The sequence below is a fragment of the Dama dama genome, chromosome 9 (assembly GCF_033118175.1).
Source record: "Dama dama isolate Ldn47 chromosome 9, ASM3311817v1, whole genome shotgun sequence".
NCBI classification, from domain to species: domain Eukaryota; kingdom Metazoa; phylum Chordata; class Mammalia; order Artiodactyla; family Cervidae; genus Dama; species Dama dama.
In genome coordinates, this window is record NC_083689.1 from 70895193 (window position 1) to 70911719 (window position 16527).

Sequence of the window (16527 nt, forward strand, 5' to 3'; positions counted from 1 at the left end):
CCTTTTTTTTCCCATTTATATATTTAATCTATTATTCAAATTGATCATAGAAAATTTGATTTTAAAACTTCTTCAGAGAAGAGATGAGCCACTTATCCTGAGAAATTAGCCTGAAATCTTAAGAAATTAAAACAGTTGTATGATAAAATCAGAAACACAAAATTAAGCAATATTGTGTTATTACATGAACCCCATGACACATTTTCCTTTTAAACTAACTTTGAAGTTCAATCTCAGGTCAGTAAACTTTGTAAAAGTAAAAAATATGTGAATGTTTACCTTATTTTTAACAGAATACATCCATTAAAAATTTTTAGTTTATTCAACAAATAAATTTGGCACTCATTTCACATGGAATGTAGCAATACCTAAGGTTTTTCTATATTTGCATTTTTAACAAAGATAAACTAGCCTTATGGGACACTGTCAATGTTATTTGTACAGGAGCTTTTCTGCAGCTGGGAAAAATATAATTATTTTTCAGAAGATCTTGGAAACCAGTCTTATAGAAGAAAATGCTACAATCATTTTTAAAAGATATTTGCTACACTTTCAAATTTATGTTCAACTTTTATAGCTGTCCTAGCATCATTCTACTTATAACCATCCACTGACTTACAAAATAGAGCAGAAGATAAATGTTTTCTAAAATTTTAATAAGGAAAATTTCCAACATGCACAAAAGTGGAGAGAAAAATATAATGAACCTCCATGTACTCAAAACCCCACAGCTTCAACAATTATCAACATTTTACCACTTCTGATTCATTTGTTCCCTTCCAATTAAACATTGTATTACCTGGAAATGGTTCATACTTTTGCTTTTGAGTTTGAAAGTATTGGTAGAAACAAAAAGAACAAAAAATTCTCTGTTATTAATTATCTTTCATAAGTAAATAATTAAATTTTTTAAATATCATTTTTCTATGACTTGTTCCTGCTTTCAGGTGGTACAATAAGAATATCAGCCGAGACAAAGCTGAAAAACTTCTTTTGGACACAGTAAGTCTCTTTAACCTATCTTGTGGCTTCAAATAAAATGAATTGTGCTACTTTTTTTCAGCCAGGTTGTGGTTTGTGCTAATGCAGTGAGCTGATGTGTTGGATTAAAGTGATGTCTGGTACAAGTATAAAAGTATTTTGGGGGTTTACAGGCTTAGCATACATCAGTATAAGAAACCTGGAGAGAATCAAAGGTCTTGGTATTAACATGTGAATATGGCCACCGTTTCAGTGGGTGGTCTTTGCCGCCATGATGGCTGGCCCTGGAGAGCTTGGGGCTGGTCTTCCCTGCCTGCCTCTCTGGTTAGGTCAGGGGTGGCTGTGATTCAGATTCCTCCTGGCTGAGCTGTGTGTGGAACTAGAGGAAATACATCACTTGTTTTTTAACTTATTTTTCAAACAACTGTTCTTCTCCAGAGTCATATAGTGTGAGGACCAGGACTGATCTTACCTAGGGGTGTCAGGATTGAGGGAGAGAGGGAAGTGAAGAAAGAAGGCATGGTGTGGTGGGGAAAGTCTTGGCCCCTGCTCTGGCTCCAACTCAGTGTGTGACTTTGGGACATCTCTTTCTTCCTTCTGGACCACAGTTTCTCAATGAGTTCAAGGGAGGCACTGGACTAAGTCAGAGATGACAATGACCTAGGCTCATACTGCCACTCTCTAGTCTTGGTCCTGTGGCCGACCCTGTTGATCAGAGTTCATGGCCTTGGGATCCTGCTCAAAACAGCACTCAAGGAAGCTGCCATCAACTGACTGGCATGCAAGGGAACTCCTCTTTTCCTGGATCAGAAGATCAGTTATTACTCTAAAGCTGTGCCTCTCAAAGTATCTGTGGTAATGGATTACTTTCTGTGGTTGGTTCTTAATTTCCACTTGTCACAGACTTATGCAAATTCAATGAAAAATGAATTCATAGGGGGAAAAAGCAAAAATAAGAAGCAAAGACATAAAAAATAATGCAAGTCCCATTTTTTATTAGCATTAGGTCGCTATAAAAAGATTCTAAATGATTCCTCTCAATTTCTTTTTCTGTCTGGTGGTAGAGCAGTAACAGTTTGCCAGCTGGCACCCATCCACACACCACATTTAGAGTAACCCTGAAAATTGCACATTGGGGGCTCTTGCAGAGAAACCAAATGCATGCGGGTACTGAGAGAAAGCTTTCTACAGAGAAATCAATTTATCAGCTTATTTGCTTAGAGCAGTGGTTCACAAGCCTGTCTGCACATTAAAATCACCTGGGAAACATTTTAGAAATACCAGTGACAAGGTCCCACCTCAGACTCATGAAATCATAATCTCTAGTGGATAGGGTACAGGCATTAGTAGTTCAGAGAAAAATATCTCTGAGTGAGTCTAAATTCAGATGATGTTAATAACCCAGGCTCAACACAGCCTCACCAGTGAGATCAGTAAACAGTAGGCAGGGGTTGATGGAGGGACTAGTCTCCCTATGCTGAAATGTCAACCGTGATTCTGCCATTTCACCACATACTATTTTCCGGTTATAGTTTGAAGGTATTTCATATCTTTAAGAATCTTAAACTGCAAACCTCTCTTGGATGGAATGAAGCTGGAGTGACCAATGTATCCTGGTTTGCCTGGAACAGTTCCAGTTTTAAAACTGAGAGTCGGATGGTCCCAGAACCACCCCCAACCACCAACCTCAGTCCCGGACAAACCAGGACAGTTGATCACCCCAACAGGCAACCATTACTGGTTTGGAGAGTGACTAGGGCTGAGCTTAGAGAAAGGGACCTGGGAAGGTTTCAAGTAGAGAATGAAGGGCTGTGATGAGAAGGTGGAAAGATGATGAATGCCATCAAAGAATAATCTAAAGGTATAGAGTTGATTATTAATGTACTATTTACTTTTGCACAAGGGAAACTTGAAAATGATAATAAATTCATTCTATAAAAGGCAAAAATAAAATTTCCATATGAGGAAATTGGGAAGGGAGAAGGCGAGCACACAGTCATATTTTGAAGCAGTGAACTTCTCCCTTGATTAAGTTGCCGGTAAGCAGGCAAAGAGGACAAGGTGCCCGTGGGCAGCTTGTTCACATCAAAGAGGGCAAGTTCAGTTGTTTGTGTGTTTACCAGTGATGGGTGTATAACAGGCAGTCTGTATGATGTTGGCTGTCTCAGTTAGCACCTGTCATGATTATGACATGTCTGCGCCATTTCCTTTATTAGGATTTCTCAGTATAAACTCACATACCTTACCATTTTGCTGAGCACAGAACTAAGCACATAAAAGACACTTGAGATAGGATCTTTGACCTCAATAGGGACTCACACTATCGGGAAACAAGAAAAACTCTGAAGAGAGAGAGAAGAATCTAAGATACACTGAGCATATGCAGGAGGCTTTCAGTACTCTCGGAATTTTGAGAAGATTCTAGAAGGAATTAGAAAGATTTCATGGAGTAAGAGGAATTAAGGTGAGTCATTAAGACTCTGGTTTCCCCTTGGTTCCACCCCAACTCAGCACTTAATTATTCCCTGTGCTTCCCAATAGAGGACACATTAGAACCACTAGGGAATTTTTAAAAATAAAGATTCCCAGGCCCCAGCCCAGACCTACAGAATTTTTTCAAGTCACCTTGTGATATATATGTGGCCTACTCAGCACCTATGTTGTTGGATAATATAATAAATTGTTAAATTAACCAATAAGAACCTATAATAAGAGTTATACTGAATTTAAACAAGTACACTTTTGTTTTTAATCACACACTGGTTAATGAAGTATGCCCACGGGGCACCTAAAAAAGCTCACATTAATGATTAGCAAAAGATGATTTCTATTTTACAGCAGTTCTTTGGAGGCATTTAAATACACTCTGCTTGCTAGAGCAGTTGAGACATTCTTCTTTATTAATATTCTAAACTACTTAGCCAAATCCTCTCTGCTTCTTTAGGTCATATACAGGCAAACTTCAGTGGGTCCTTGTATTGTATGATGTTTAAAACGTCAACAGAACTTTTTGAGGGGTGTATTTAGTGTCTCCTTTTCTAACAATTATAGGACCCTTAAAAGATGGATTGGTTCACTTTTATTGACCAAAAATGGATTTATTTCATTTTTGTTAACTAAATCTCTCAAGGTACTGTCCCAAACATATTTCACCATTAGAATATAAACCCTTTATCTTGTTCCTGCTATACACATGACCTCAGAACTCTACCTATGACATAGTGGCTGCTCATTGAATATTTGTTGAGTGAATGAATACAGCAAATGCTTAAGAAATGTTTTTGAAATTAATAACTATGTTTTGGGAGAAGCTGGCCAGTCATGAGCACTGTTTGGAGCTTTTAAAAAATACAAATTCTAGGATGTCAGCCCGCACCAGTCAGAACCTTGGAAATTGGTACTCAGGTGATTCTGGGACTCAGCCAAATTTCAGAACCACAGAAAACAACTCTTAGTGTGTATTATAAGTTCTTCAGATAGCACCTCCTCTAAGAACTTCCTCATGCTTTCCCTCTCACAAACGGTGGAATGTGTTTTTTCCCACCTTTAAACTTTTATGCTGCAGTGTCATGACATCTCCAGGAGCTCTCTTTTCACCCAGCTGTGGACCTCAGCAGTCTTTCTTCTGTGTAACCCATTTAGGTAGAGGGTGAATTCCTGGCAAGCAGGTACTTGATACCTTACAGCATTGCACATATTGAGTGACCTGAATTTTGGGCAGGAGCCTTTTCTAAGACATTGTTTATGATATTTCCATGATTCTAAGGTGTTATTAGTTAAAGATGCAATATTGAGTCCACAGAAGAATTGTTTTAAGGGAAGAAATGAACCACCTCCAGAATGAAGAGTGGTTATATGTCAGAGACACTCAGATTGTAATGCAGCATAACAAAGATATAAGTTACCAGCCTGTATTTTTCACAATAACCTACCCTGTGTGTCAAGATTATCTTCTGTAAGGTGCCCTTCAAACCATATGGACAGAGAGAAAGAAGGACATTCCTAACACAGTCAACATATCTCAGAAGAAAGCAGGCAATGGCATTAATACTTCTAACGGATGGCATACCATGACATGTGATAATAATGGCTGATGATAGTCCTAATAGTCCTTGTTCTGGTTTTATACTCCAGGAAATTTTCTATGCACTTTAATTCTTTCAACCATCTTGCAAAAGTCATTTAATGACTGAGAAAACTGAAGCTCATACACTGAATCTGGAAACATCTGTGATTCACAGAATTATAAATTGTTAGTGCTAGAATTCCTTTTAAAGAATATCTGACCCATCCCCTTTGTGCCACAGGGGAGTAAACTGGGCCAAATCTAGACAGTAAATTAGTGTCAGTCTGGACTAAAGCGGGGACGCTTCTTCATACACACACACACACACACACACACATACTCATGTACACACATGCACACACATAGTTAATAAGGGAATATATGAGTTAAAGTCTATTTTCCTATCTGTACATTTCCCATCCTTGGCACGTTTTTTCCTATTGTTTCACCTTTATTTTCTAGATAAAATAGTAAAAGATGACCTGAGACCTTGACTATATCCCATAGAAACAAGCCCACTCCCCAACCCACTCTGGCTACACTGCACAGATCAGTGCCCCATGCATGGCAGTGATAGGAGCAAAGACCCTTGTTCTTGGTGGTTGTAGCTTCCTCTGAGCCCCTTACAGGAAGTAGGTGATAAGGTACATGCCGGATGCCTCCTTTTCCCCACACCCTGGACTGCCTCAGCCCCAAACCAGAGTTTCCTGTTACCAGTGCTGAATGCCACCTAGAGCAACTACGATGGAGGAAGAGCTCTGCCAGCCTCCTGTCCTTGGCAGAGCTGACTGCAAACCTTACTTCTCTTTTGTCTGATGTCTATGGATCAGTTTACTCTTAACAGTTAAACGCCTCTCTCATCACAAATTTATAAAAAATAATAATGGTTTCTTTTAAAGAATAAAAATAACAAAAATCATTCTTAATTAAATAGAAGAGATATTCCCACTCCTTTCTTCACAGATAGCTGATAAAATTCAGGCCTTTTTGGTCTTTGTTTCTTCCCTTTAGAATACGTTACAAATGCAGATAATGTCTGCTTTCGCTAAAGCTTTATTTCTTCCTGCCCTGAATTTAATCCATCACATTTCAATGAGGCAAGAGCAAAAGCTTCAATATTTAGTGAAAGGGGAAAACTTTTGAAGACAAGTGATGCTATGTAATTTATGGATGAATATCATAAACATGATGTTGAGTTGAAGAAAAAAATGTCAACCCACTCCAGTATTCTTGCCTGGAGAATCCCGTGGACAGAGGAGCCTGGTGGGCTGCTGTCCCTGGGGTTGCACAGAGTGGGACACGACTGAAGCGACTTAGCAGGCATGCATGCATTGGAGGAGGAAATGGCAACCCACTCCAGTGTTCTTGGCCTGGAGAATCCCAGGGATGGAGGAGTCTGGTGGGCTGCCGTCTATGGGGTTGCACAGAGTCGGACACGACTGAACGACTTAGCAGCAGCAGCAGCAGCAGAAGCCAGACATAGATTCACTATTCACAATATCAAAGGTTAAAACAGCCCAAATGCTCAGCAACTTATGCACAGATAAACAAAATGTGGTGTGATCCATATAAAAGAATATTATGCAGCCATAAAAAGGAATGAAGTATTGATATATGTTACAAGTTGATGAACCTTATAAACAATATGCTAAGAGTAAGAATCCAGTCAAAAGAGACCACATGTTATACAACTTCATTTATATGGAATTTCTAAACTAGGCAAATCTATAAAGAAGGCAAATTAATGTGGCAGGGGTGCAAATGATTATGAAGGTGTTTTTTGGGAGAGATTAAAATATTCTAAAGTTAGATCATGGTGATGGTCACATAACTCATTGATTTTGATAAAAAGCATTAAATTGTACACTTAAACAAGGATCATTTCATGGTATCTAAATTAGGCTTCAAAAGCTATTTTAAATTCTAATGAACTAATCTGGGATTTTTTTTTTTTTTTTTTTTTTGGTGTCATATAGCTCAGCTTTACTTCAGAAATTGAATTCACTACTGATCCCAATGTGGGGGAAGTCAAGTTTTTTAAAAGGATGATTTGCAAGCAAGTTAGAAGGGTCTTTCCTATTGCACTGGATAAACAGTTTACATTCATATCTGAGAAAAAGAAACTAAGAATCTGGTTAGTTCTCCTCTGGCCTAACCATGTCCAAGGTCATGCACACAATACATTGTGGACAATGTGGAAGGCTATAAGAGGTGTATAAGGTTACTCTATTGGTCCAGAAAGATTTACAACTCATTTTCTTACATTTAAAAAAAATTCATGAAGTACAGAATCATTAAAGTAAATTCTGTGTGTACAAAGACAGAATACTAGGACTGTCCTCGAATACTATGACATCTCATAAAAAGAAATGTAGTAGCTTTCGATATTTTCATCAATTCTTCCCCTGCTTTTAGGCAACAGCTAGGGCAGCCCTACCTCACAACCTTGAGAAAGGAAAGTCAAGAGTAAAACAGAGACCTGAAGATTCAGGTGTCAGCTTCAAATTTCTTTTTCTAGTTTTAGTGAGATATAATTGACCAATGACATAAGTTGAAGGTATACAACTTAATGATTTGATTTATGTATATATTGCAAAATGTACAATAAATGTAGTTAACATTAATCTCCACACATAGCTACATTTTTTTTCTTGTGATGAGAACTTTTAAGGTCTTAAACAACTTTCAAATATACAATGCAGTATTGTTAACTACAGTCACCATATTGTACATGACGTTCCCCAAATTTATATTATAACTAGAAGTTTGTACCTTTTGACCACTTTCATCAAACTCCCCTACCCTCCACCACCCTCAAATTTCAAAATAGACTCTTGAAACTCCCAGCAGAGAGATGAAGAGTTTGGGGAAACTCAGAGAGCTTATGGAGTAAACTCTAGGTTTGGCAAGAATGCACAATGATGTAAGGGCCAACTGTCCCCTACACATGCTGCTCTGCAGGTTTAGGGCCAAGTCAAAGGAAGCAGGTTACATTTCTGTGTGAGGATGAGCTTTCCAACTATGAGTGCTCTTTCAAAAGACAGAGACTACCCATCAGGAAGGTTATAAGTAAGAAATGTATATTTGGTTGAGTCAGTAGTGACAAAATCTGAATGTCCATAAGCCTTTTAAAAGTTCAGGCCCCAGGGTCCCAGTCCTGGAGATTCTAAGTGTGTAGGTATCAAAGGGAGCGTGGTCAACTGCTTGTGGTCATTGTTTTCCTTTGTCTTGTTTTGTGCTTTAGATTCTTCATGTGATTTTGTGATCATCAATAAAGTTTGGGGCACAGGGGGTTAGGCCAGATCAGTGATTTTCAACGAAGGGCGACTTTGTCCCCAAGGGAACATGTGACAATGTCTAGCATCCAGTTGATAGAGGCCAGGGATGCTGCTAAACATTCTATAATGCACAGGACAGTCCCCTCAACCAAAAAATACTAGGCCCCAAATGTCCATAGTACTGAGGTTGGGATAATTCTGGGGTAGAAAACCTTTCTGGGATCTTTTCTAACCCTGAGATTCTAGGATTCAAACAATTAGTATAACCATCTATGTGGACCTCACTATGTCTAAGTTAAGTGAACCACAGAAATAAGTTTTGCAAATGTCACCAGCACAGACTGACAGCTAGATAGGAACAGAGCATTGGACACAAAGTGCTCAAAATCAGAGTTAAGATTTTTAAAGGTCCTACCAGGAATGAATAAACTGGTGTCTCCATTTGTTTGTACTTATTTCATCAGCACTGGCAAAATTGTCAGTGGGGTAGAGGGCATATTTTGGAGAATTCCCCCTTCTCTGCACTTCCCTCTTACAACCAGCAGCTTCATGTTCTTTCTCCTTTTGCCCTGCAGCAAAAACAGCACTTGAAAAAGGGTCTACAATATATATTCCTATTAAGGAACTGATGAATCTTCCTTGACAGAAATTTTGTGCCCTTATGGGGAATGGACAAGTGGCTTCTAACATTTGTTGAATGGAGGCACTATGGATAAGTAGAATGATCAAGGATTTTGCTCACCCACCACATTCAAGGTTCAAACTCCTGGTCTGCTCCCTACATTTGTAGGTCATGAGAAAATCACTTCAGCTCTGCAGCACTCAGCATCTTCATCAGGAAATTGAGGATAACAACATCTAATTTGCAATGTTGTGGTCAGGGTTAGATAATATCTGTAATGAGCCCCAGGAAGGCAGAATTTGCGTCTGTTTGCCTCTGTTTACTGTTTATGTCATCACTAGAATAGTCTTGGACCCACAGTAGGAGCTCAAAAAACGTCTCTTGAATGAATATGTGAAATGGTAGCCATTACTGCTGAGAGGCCACTTTGTGCCAAGCTGGCCTATGGTATTTCCTCCTTTCAAGGGCAAGAAAGTGGAGCTAGATACACAAGCCTGATTTCCTGATCACTGATTTTTCATTCTTATTAACCATTCCAGGGCAAAGAAGGAGCCTTTATGGTACGAGATTCCAGGACTCCAGGGACATACACCGTGTCTGTTTTCACCAAGGCCATCGTAAGGTATGGTGCTAACTCAGCAAAGTGGGGAGGCATGGTACTGAGGTGGGTGATCAACAAGCCACACACAGCAATGTCAGACAGTGGATGAGGCAGAGGGGTCCTTAGAAACAGTGCATTATCCCTGATCCCTCTGAGAAAACCAAGGCCAGGGAGATTAACAACATAACTGAACTCACTTAACTGGAAAATGACAGAGCTGGGCCTGTATGCCAGGTTCTTGCCCCAGTTAGCATCCCTGAGTCCAGAGCCCTAATGAAATAAAATATCTAGTCCTGTATTTAATACAAGTTTATAACTTAATCCAAAGAATAACAAAAAGGTACTTTGCAAGCAAGAAAAAATGAATTCTAGTTCTGGCTCTGCTGATAAAACTACCCCCCATTTATTGAGCCCTTACTATGTGCAAGAACCTTATAGGTCATTTCCAACCATAATAAGCCCCAAATGCAAGTACTACTATGCTCCTTTCACACACAGAGCTGATGGCCCCTTCTGAGGCAATAGAACACCAGAGGTCAAGCTGCCCTCATGTTCCAGCTGGCTGACTGCAAGACCCTCACCACTGGTCTATGCTCCTCAGACTGCAGTCTTCTCTGTAAAACTGTCTAGAAGCCTAGCCAGGTCACAATTTTTTTTCTATCTAGAAAGTCAGTAAGAACTAAGCAGTGTGGCAATGACCAAAGTCCAGTAAGAGAAAAGGAATTTTTAAGGTGTCCTCAGGGAACAAACACTTTGGAGAAGGAAATGGCAACCCACTCCAATATTCTTGCCTGGGAAATCCTATGGACAGAGGAGCCTGCTGGCTATAGACCATGGGGTTGCAAAGAGTCGGACATGATTGAGCATCACACACAATGCAGGGAATACTTGCTGGAGGATGAAGGACCTCAGTAAGACTTGAAGCAAGAGCAGGGTGTAGCCAGGTGGTGAAGAGGAAGGGTCTGTCCAAGGTTGAGAAAAAAAGGTAATGCCCATCACCAAGGGGCCGTGCCTCTGCCATAGCTGGGGGACCGGGGCCTCCAAAAGGATGATGGGAAAAGAATGAGAAATAAAGTCTGTGTTGGGAGTCCCTAAGACCACCCCAGATTCGGCGATTCATTAGGAAGGCTCAAGGACTCAGGATATGGTGCAAGGCTAAGACTTTTTACAGTGAAAGCATACAAAGCAAAAGCAGCACAAGGGAAAGGCACGTGGGGCAAAACCCAAAGAGAGCCAAATGCACGCGTTCAGGAGTCCTCTCCTAGTGGACTGCACAGGACGTGCTCAATCCCTCCAGCAACAAGTGCCGTAACAGGGTGAAGTGGTGTCACCAGGGAAGCTCATGAGAGGCTCGCACCCAAAGTTTTCACTGGTGGCTGGTCATGTAGGTACCCTCTGCCTGGCACGTAGCAAAATTCGAGACTCCCAGAAAAAAAGTAAATGTTGAGCATAAACCTCATTGTTTATGTAAACAATTTAGGCACATCCTTACCAGTTAGAGAATGGTGGAAGCCCTTTTGAAATCCAAGTTCTCAGAAGCCAACCAAGTACCAACCTGGCAAGCAGATCTTTTATGAACGGCAGTCAAGGCAGCTATGTGAACTCTGCTATGCAAAGTCAAATAAGTACAACGGGGCTGAGATGCTTTCTGAACATGTACTGATGATTAATTAAATCCACACAGCAGAGAAGGCAAACATGCCATCCCCTGGGGGATGGATACAAGATCATGGGAGATGGATACAAGACCTTCCCCCATTTTGTGGTTTGGAGAAACATCACCAGTCCATCATGGGACCAATCACAACTGGGTCCAGACACACCCTCAGAATCTTCCTTCATACACCACTCAGGGCCAACCTGTCAAGACTGACATAAAAGTTAAAATATATCTGCCATGCTTGTGAGAGGGTAAAGAGCAAAGCTACTAGGATACTGCTACCAGTAGATATTTCTGTGTCCAAACATTGCTTCTTAGTAATGACTGCATGTCTCATTCGTTTAAGTGAGAACAACCCCTGTATAAAGCATTATCACATCAAAGAAACAAATGACAACCCCAAGCGATATTACGTGGCTGAAAAATATGTGTTTGATTCCATCCCTCTCCTCATCAATTATCACCAGCACAACGGAGGAGGTGAGTTCTCAGGACAAGGGCAGAGGGGGGCCCTTGCAGGGGAACATGGAGAAAAGTGACAAACACCCATCATTCCAGACAAACCAACTATAAATAGTAACGATTTATACCAATACCAAAGGATGCCAAATATTTGATTACATACTTGCCATCAGCAGATTTTGCTGCTAGAATCATAAGATTTCACCAACCACCTACCCACCTGCGATATTACAGGTCCTCTCAGGGAAAGTGTAATATCAGTGATTGTGGCTTTGGAATTTATTTTCCAGAGTAAAAATAGCTCTTGCATTGGATTACACTTTTTTCTTCCTGGTGATTTGACTCAGATGGTTGCTTCAGTAAAGCTCTAACGACTGTCTTTCACTTTTTAATCAACCCAGGCCTGGTCACTAGACTCCGGTATCCAGTTTGCTCCTGGAGGCAGAAAGCCCCAGTCACCGCAGGGCTGAGATATGGTAAGAGTGCATTTGGGAATGGTATTCATTTGCACTAACTCACATCCCTAAAGGTCTGGGGCAAATTGTGAATGGACTTCCCCAGACTTAAAATGATCATTAAACAAGTACACTGTATATCTGGAGATGATATACACAAATGAATATTTACAATGTGTGTAAGATAGATAGATAGACAGATGCACATTTATCTAGGTCATATCAATGAAGTGTTTGCTGAGCACCTACTCTGTACAGAGCACTCCACTCAATGCTATGAGAAACCAATGCTATACCACTGTGTTCCTACCTATCTTCTAGAACGTCTGTATCATCTAGTTTATTGGCTATCAGTCCACTGCAGGTGCTATAAGTTAGCAGCATCCAGAAGTGTGTGTCCACATAGCACTGTGTTAAAATTTTTTGAATGCTTTTAGGCAGGGCGTACATCTTCAGGGCCATGGGCCTTACTTTTCCTTCCTCCCCTATGAAACCACTTCACCCCCTTGTACTTTCTGCCTGGAACCTGAAGGCATTTGGGGATGCAAACATACCCTGATCCAAACTGTGCTGGCTGAGGAGAAGGCTGATGTAACTTTCATGTTGTATCTTTTAGATTGGTGGTCCTCAAACTTCGGTGGGCATTCAAGTTGTCTAGGATGCTTATGAAAAGTATTGACTCCTGGCCCCAACCCAGCACCTACCAAAATGCAATCCCTGACGGTTGGGTCCTGGAGTTGCATTTTCAGCAAAGGCCTTGGGTGATTCTGACACCAGGGGTTAGAGGGTGATACTTTGAGAAATGTCGCTATGGGCTCCTCATCTGTAAACAGCACCATGTCTGCACACTGTGGGTGCTTGGTACTGTTTCCTGTTGAGTCTCTGCCTCAGAGAGGTAGAAACTGAACTGTTTATGGTACTAGACCAAGCATCAGGAGAGGATAGTGTCCCTCAGCCTCCTGACAAAAATAAAGTAACTCTAATACCTGTAGAATCCTAATGTGTTCATGCTGGGTGGAAGCCCAGGGAGTATTTTATGAACCCATTCATTTTTGTCAGCATGGAGGTTGAGATTCAGATTCCTTTAACTCATTTATTGAGCATTTGTTGAGTGCCTACCTTGTTCTAGACCATGTGCTGGCCTGCACCTCTGTACCACTCCTCTTGGAATCCACTACCTTACCCTTACCTCTGCTAAGGCCTAACAAGTGCTGTCTACAAAATGGATGCTCTTGATGGATAAATGAATGAATGAATGACCAATTCAAATAAAATTTGCTCTACATGAAAAATGACAATAACAATTTTCAATCACGTATAGGAAATGATTGGGACCTTAGAACCCTTTGATTGACTTTAATATCTCAACTGATGCCATCCTCCTTCCTCTTTCCATGTAATCATCCCCACGCACATTTTTTCATGGTTTTCAGTGCATATTCTTGTTATTATTTGGGAAAGAAGATAATTTTACCTATCTATAGTTCTAAGTACGAGGGCTTATACCATTTGCCATCTTTGAGCTACATTAACGATAGTCTAACATTCTATATAGAGCAGTATAGTTTCCTGGTAGTCCTATACCCCGTATCTACTGCTTGCCAACTCTGGAAACCCCTCTCTTTCTCTTCCAGGGAAATGGGTGATTGATCCCTCGGAGCTCACTTTTGTGCAGGAGATTGGCAGTGGGCAGTTTGGGTTGGTGCATCTTGGCTACTGGCTCAACAAGGACAAGGTGGCCATCAAAACCATTCAAGAAGGGGCTATGTCAGAAGAGGACTTCATTGAGGAGGCTGAAGTCATGATGTGAGTGGCCTAAACAACAGCACACAGAGAGCACTGTGATCTTTAAACACCATTCTAACGTCATCTTATGCCACCTCCCTGCCCAAGTCCAGCGATGGCTTCCTATGGCATGGAGAATAACATCAAGCTCCTCACTGTGATCGAGAAGGCCTTCCACGGTCTGGCCCTGCCCACTCCTTAACTACATTCCTACCCATCTCTCCTCTGGTTCCACGCACGCCAGTCACACTGACCTTCGTTGTCCTCACACACACCAGCTGAGTCCATGCCATTCTTCAGCTCAATGAGACATTTTTGTTTGAGGGAGGGAGTGTATTGGGAAACTGAATTTTGAGTTGAGACCATCTCAACTCTTGCCATTTTTCTCCAGGAAACTCTCTCACCCCAAACTAGTCCAGCTCTATGGAGTATGCCTGGAGCAGGCCCCCATCTGCCTGGTGTTTGAGTTCATGGAACACGGCTGCCTGTCAGATTACCTGCGTAGCCAGAGGGGGCTCTTTGCTGCGGAGACCCTGCTGGGCATGTGTCTGGACGTGTGTGAGGGCATGGCCTACCTGGAAGAGGCGTGTGTCATCCACAGAGACTTGGTAAGAGGATGCAGGGCAAAACCCTACAAGTTCAGGGTGAAGGGGCATGTCCCACTGAAATGCAGAACTACCAAGACTGGGAACGCAAGTATCAATTAAAAGGCACAAGCTTTCTTCCTTCCCGTTGCAACTTCTTCCTTCCTCCACCCACTATGGGAGGTCCTCATGGGACTCAGTTCTGGGCTCTATTCCCAACCCCACCTCTAACTTTCACTCTCTGAGTTGGAGTTTACATTCTTCCAAAATGAAGCTAACAGCCGCTCCTCTTAACCTCTCTATGCCTCCACATCCTCTTGGTAAAATAAGAGAAGTTGACAAGTACATGCTTTCTTAAAATGCTATCCAAGGATCTATCAGGATCACATTGGGGTGATCCTAGAACCAACCTCAGAATTTCTGGTGGTTGAGGCTCAGGAATATTCATTTTAACATGTCCACCCCATGGAATTTGCAGGCACATTAGAACTTAAGACTCACTAGATCTTTTATCAGTAGTTCAGTTCAGTTCAGTTCAGTCACTCGGTTGTATCCAATTCTTTGCAACCGCATGAATCACAGCACTCCAGGCCTCCCTGTCCATCACCAGCTCCCGGAGTTTATTCAAACTCATGTCCATTGAGTCAGTGATGCCATCCAGCCATCTCATCCTTCGTCATCCCCTTCTCCTCCTGCCCTCAATCCCTCCCAGCATCAGGGTTTTTTCCAATGAGTCAACTCTTCACTTGAGGTGGCCAAAGTACTGGAGTTTCAGCTTCAGCATCAGTCCTTCCAATGAACACCCAGGACTGATCTTGTTTAGGATGGACTGGTTGGATCTTCTTGCAGTCCAAGGGATTCAGGAAGGGATCTTCAAATCCGACACTCTGTGACATGAATTAGGGACCATGTCATCTCCCTAGTGAGGAATAGTTTTAAGAGAATTAGCAACCTCAATACATTCTTACTTTAGTCAGATGGATGACAGTTTCTTCATACTATCCCTAAGGTTAACATCAGGTTGCACTGGAGCTTATAATTGGTTACACAACACCATGGATTTCTCTTCTGATTAGGATCCCAGGAATGAAGATGAAAGACGAGATTTACTCACCCTGATAAAAAGACCTTACTCATTCAGTTTCCATCACACACTAGTGATGCTTAATTAACATTTGTGAAGCTCCTTATTGCTCCCATATAAGCAAAGCACTGTGATTATAGGAGACTCCTTAATTACTGATTACTCACCAAGTTTTCTTTATCCTTTTGTTTGCTTGTCTCTGCTCCAGGCTGCCCGGAATTGTTTAGTTGGGGAAAACCAAGTTATCAAGGTGTCTGACTTTGGGATGACAAGGTAACATGGGGATATGGTACCAGCAAAGTCTCAGGAATGGGACACAGGGCCCCAGGACACTCGGACCATCTCTCTCCTCTCTCTTCCCAGGTTCGTCCTTGATGACCAATACACCAGTTCCACAGGCACCAAGTTCCCAGTGAAGTGGGCATCTCCGGAAGTCTTCTCTTTCAGTCGCTACAGCAGCAAGTCAGATGTGTGGTCATTTGGTAAGTATCATTCTGGCCCCACACCCACACAACCTGGGACTGTGCACCAGCTGTTTTATTTGTCCAATTGCTGGGATGGTGAAGGCATCCCAGTGAGAGTCTACAGACTCATTATTGTATTTATTCTTGGTTATTTTTGAAATGGGGGTAAAAATAAAAATGAAAAAAAAGGATACTATGACAGCTGCTGTGAGATCAAGAGATGGAGGAGTCAGAAGATTAGAATATGAGTTCCTGGAAGGCAGGAACCATGTTTTTTTCCAACATTATGCTTATTCCCACATTTAACCCTCAGTAAGTATATTACCCATTCATTCAACAATGATTTTTTGAGTATCTACTACATGCCAGGGGCTAATTTGGGTGTTCACAAAGCGTTGTTACATAGGATAGAAAAGATTCCTGTTCTTTTGGAGCCAAATTTTAAGGAGAGGTAACAGTCACGTAAACAAGCTAACAAATATGTG

At 41.3% G+C, this 16527-nt stretch overlaps 1 protein-coding gene across 2 annotated transcripts in view; it reads left to right on the forward strand.

The window, feature by feature from the left end:
* Positions 1-16527, forward strand: part of ITK (IL2 inducible T cell kinase) — a 63041-nt gene that overhangs the window by 39934 nt on the left and 6580 nt on the right. For both annotated transcript variants that reach the window (XM_061151827.1, XM_061151828.1), the window contains 8 exons: positions 948-1002; positions 9487-9569; positions 11555-11688; positions 12072-12146; positions 13760-13931; positions 14302-14518; positions 15787-15851; positions 15942-16060. In XM_061151827.1, the coding sequence (XP_061007810.1) occupies positions 948-1002; positions 9487-9569; positions 11555-11688; positions 12072-12146; positions 13760-13931; positions 14302-14518; positions 15787-15851; positions 15942-16060 (920 nt within the window). The remainder of the gene's footprint in view (positions 1-947; positions 1003-9486; positions 9570-11554; positions 11689-12071; positions 12147-13759; positions 13932-14301; positions 14519-15786; positions 15852-15941; positions 16061-16527) is intronic.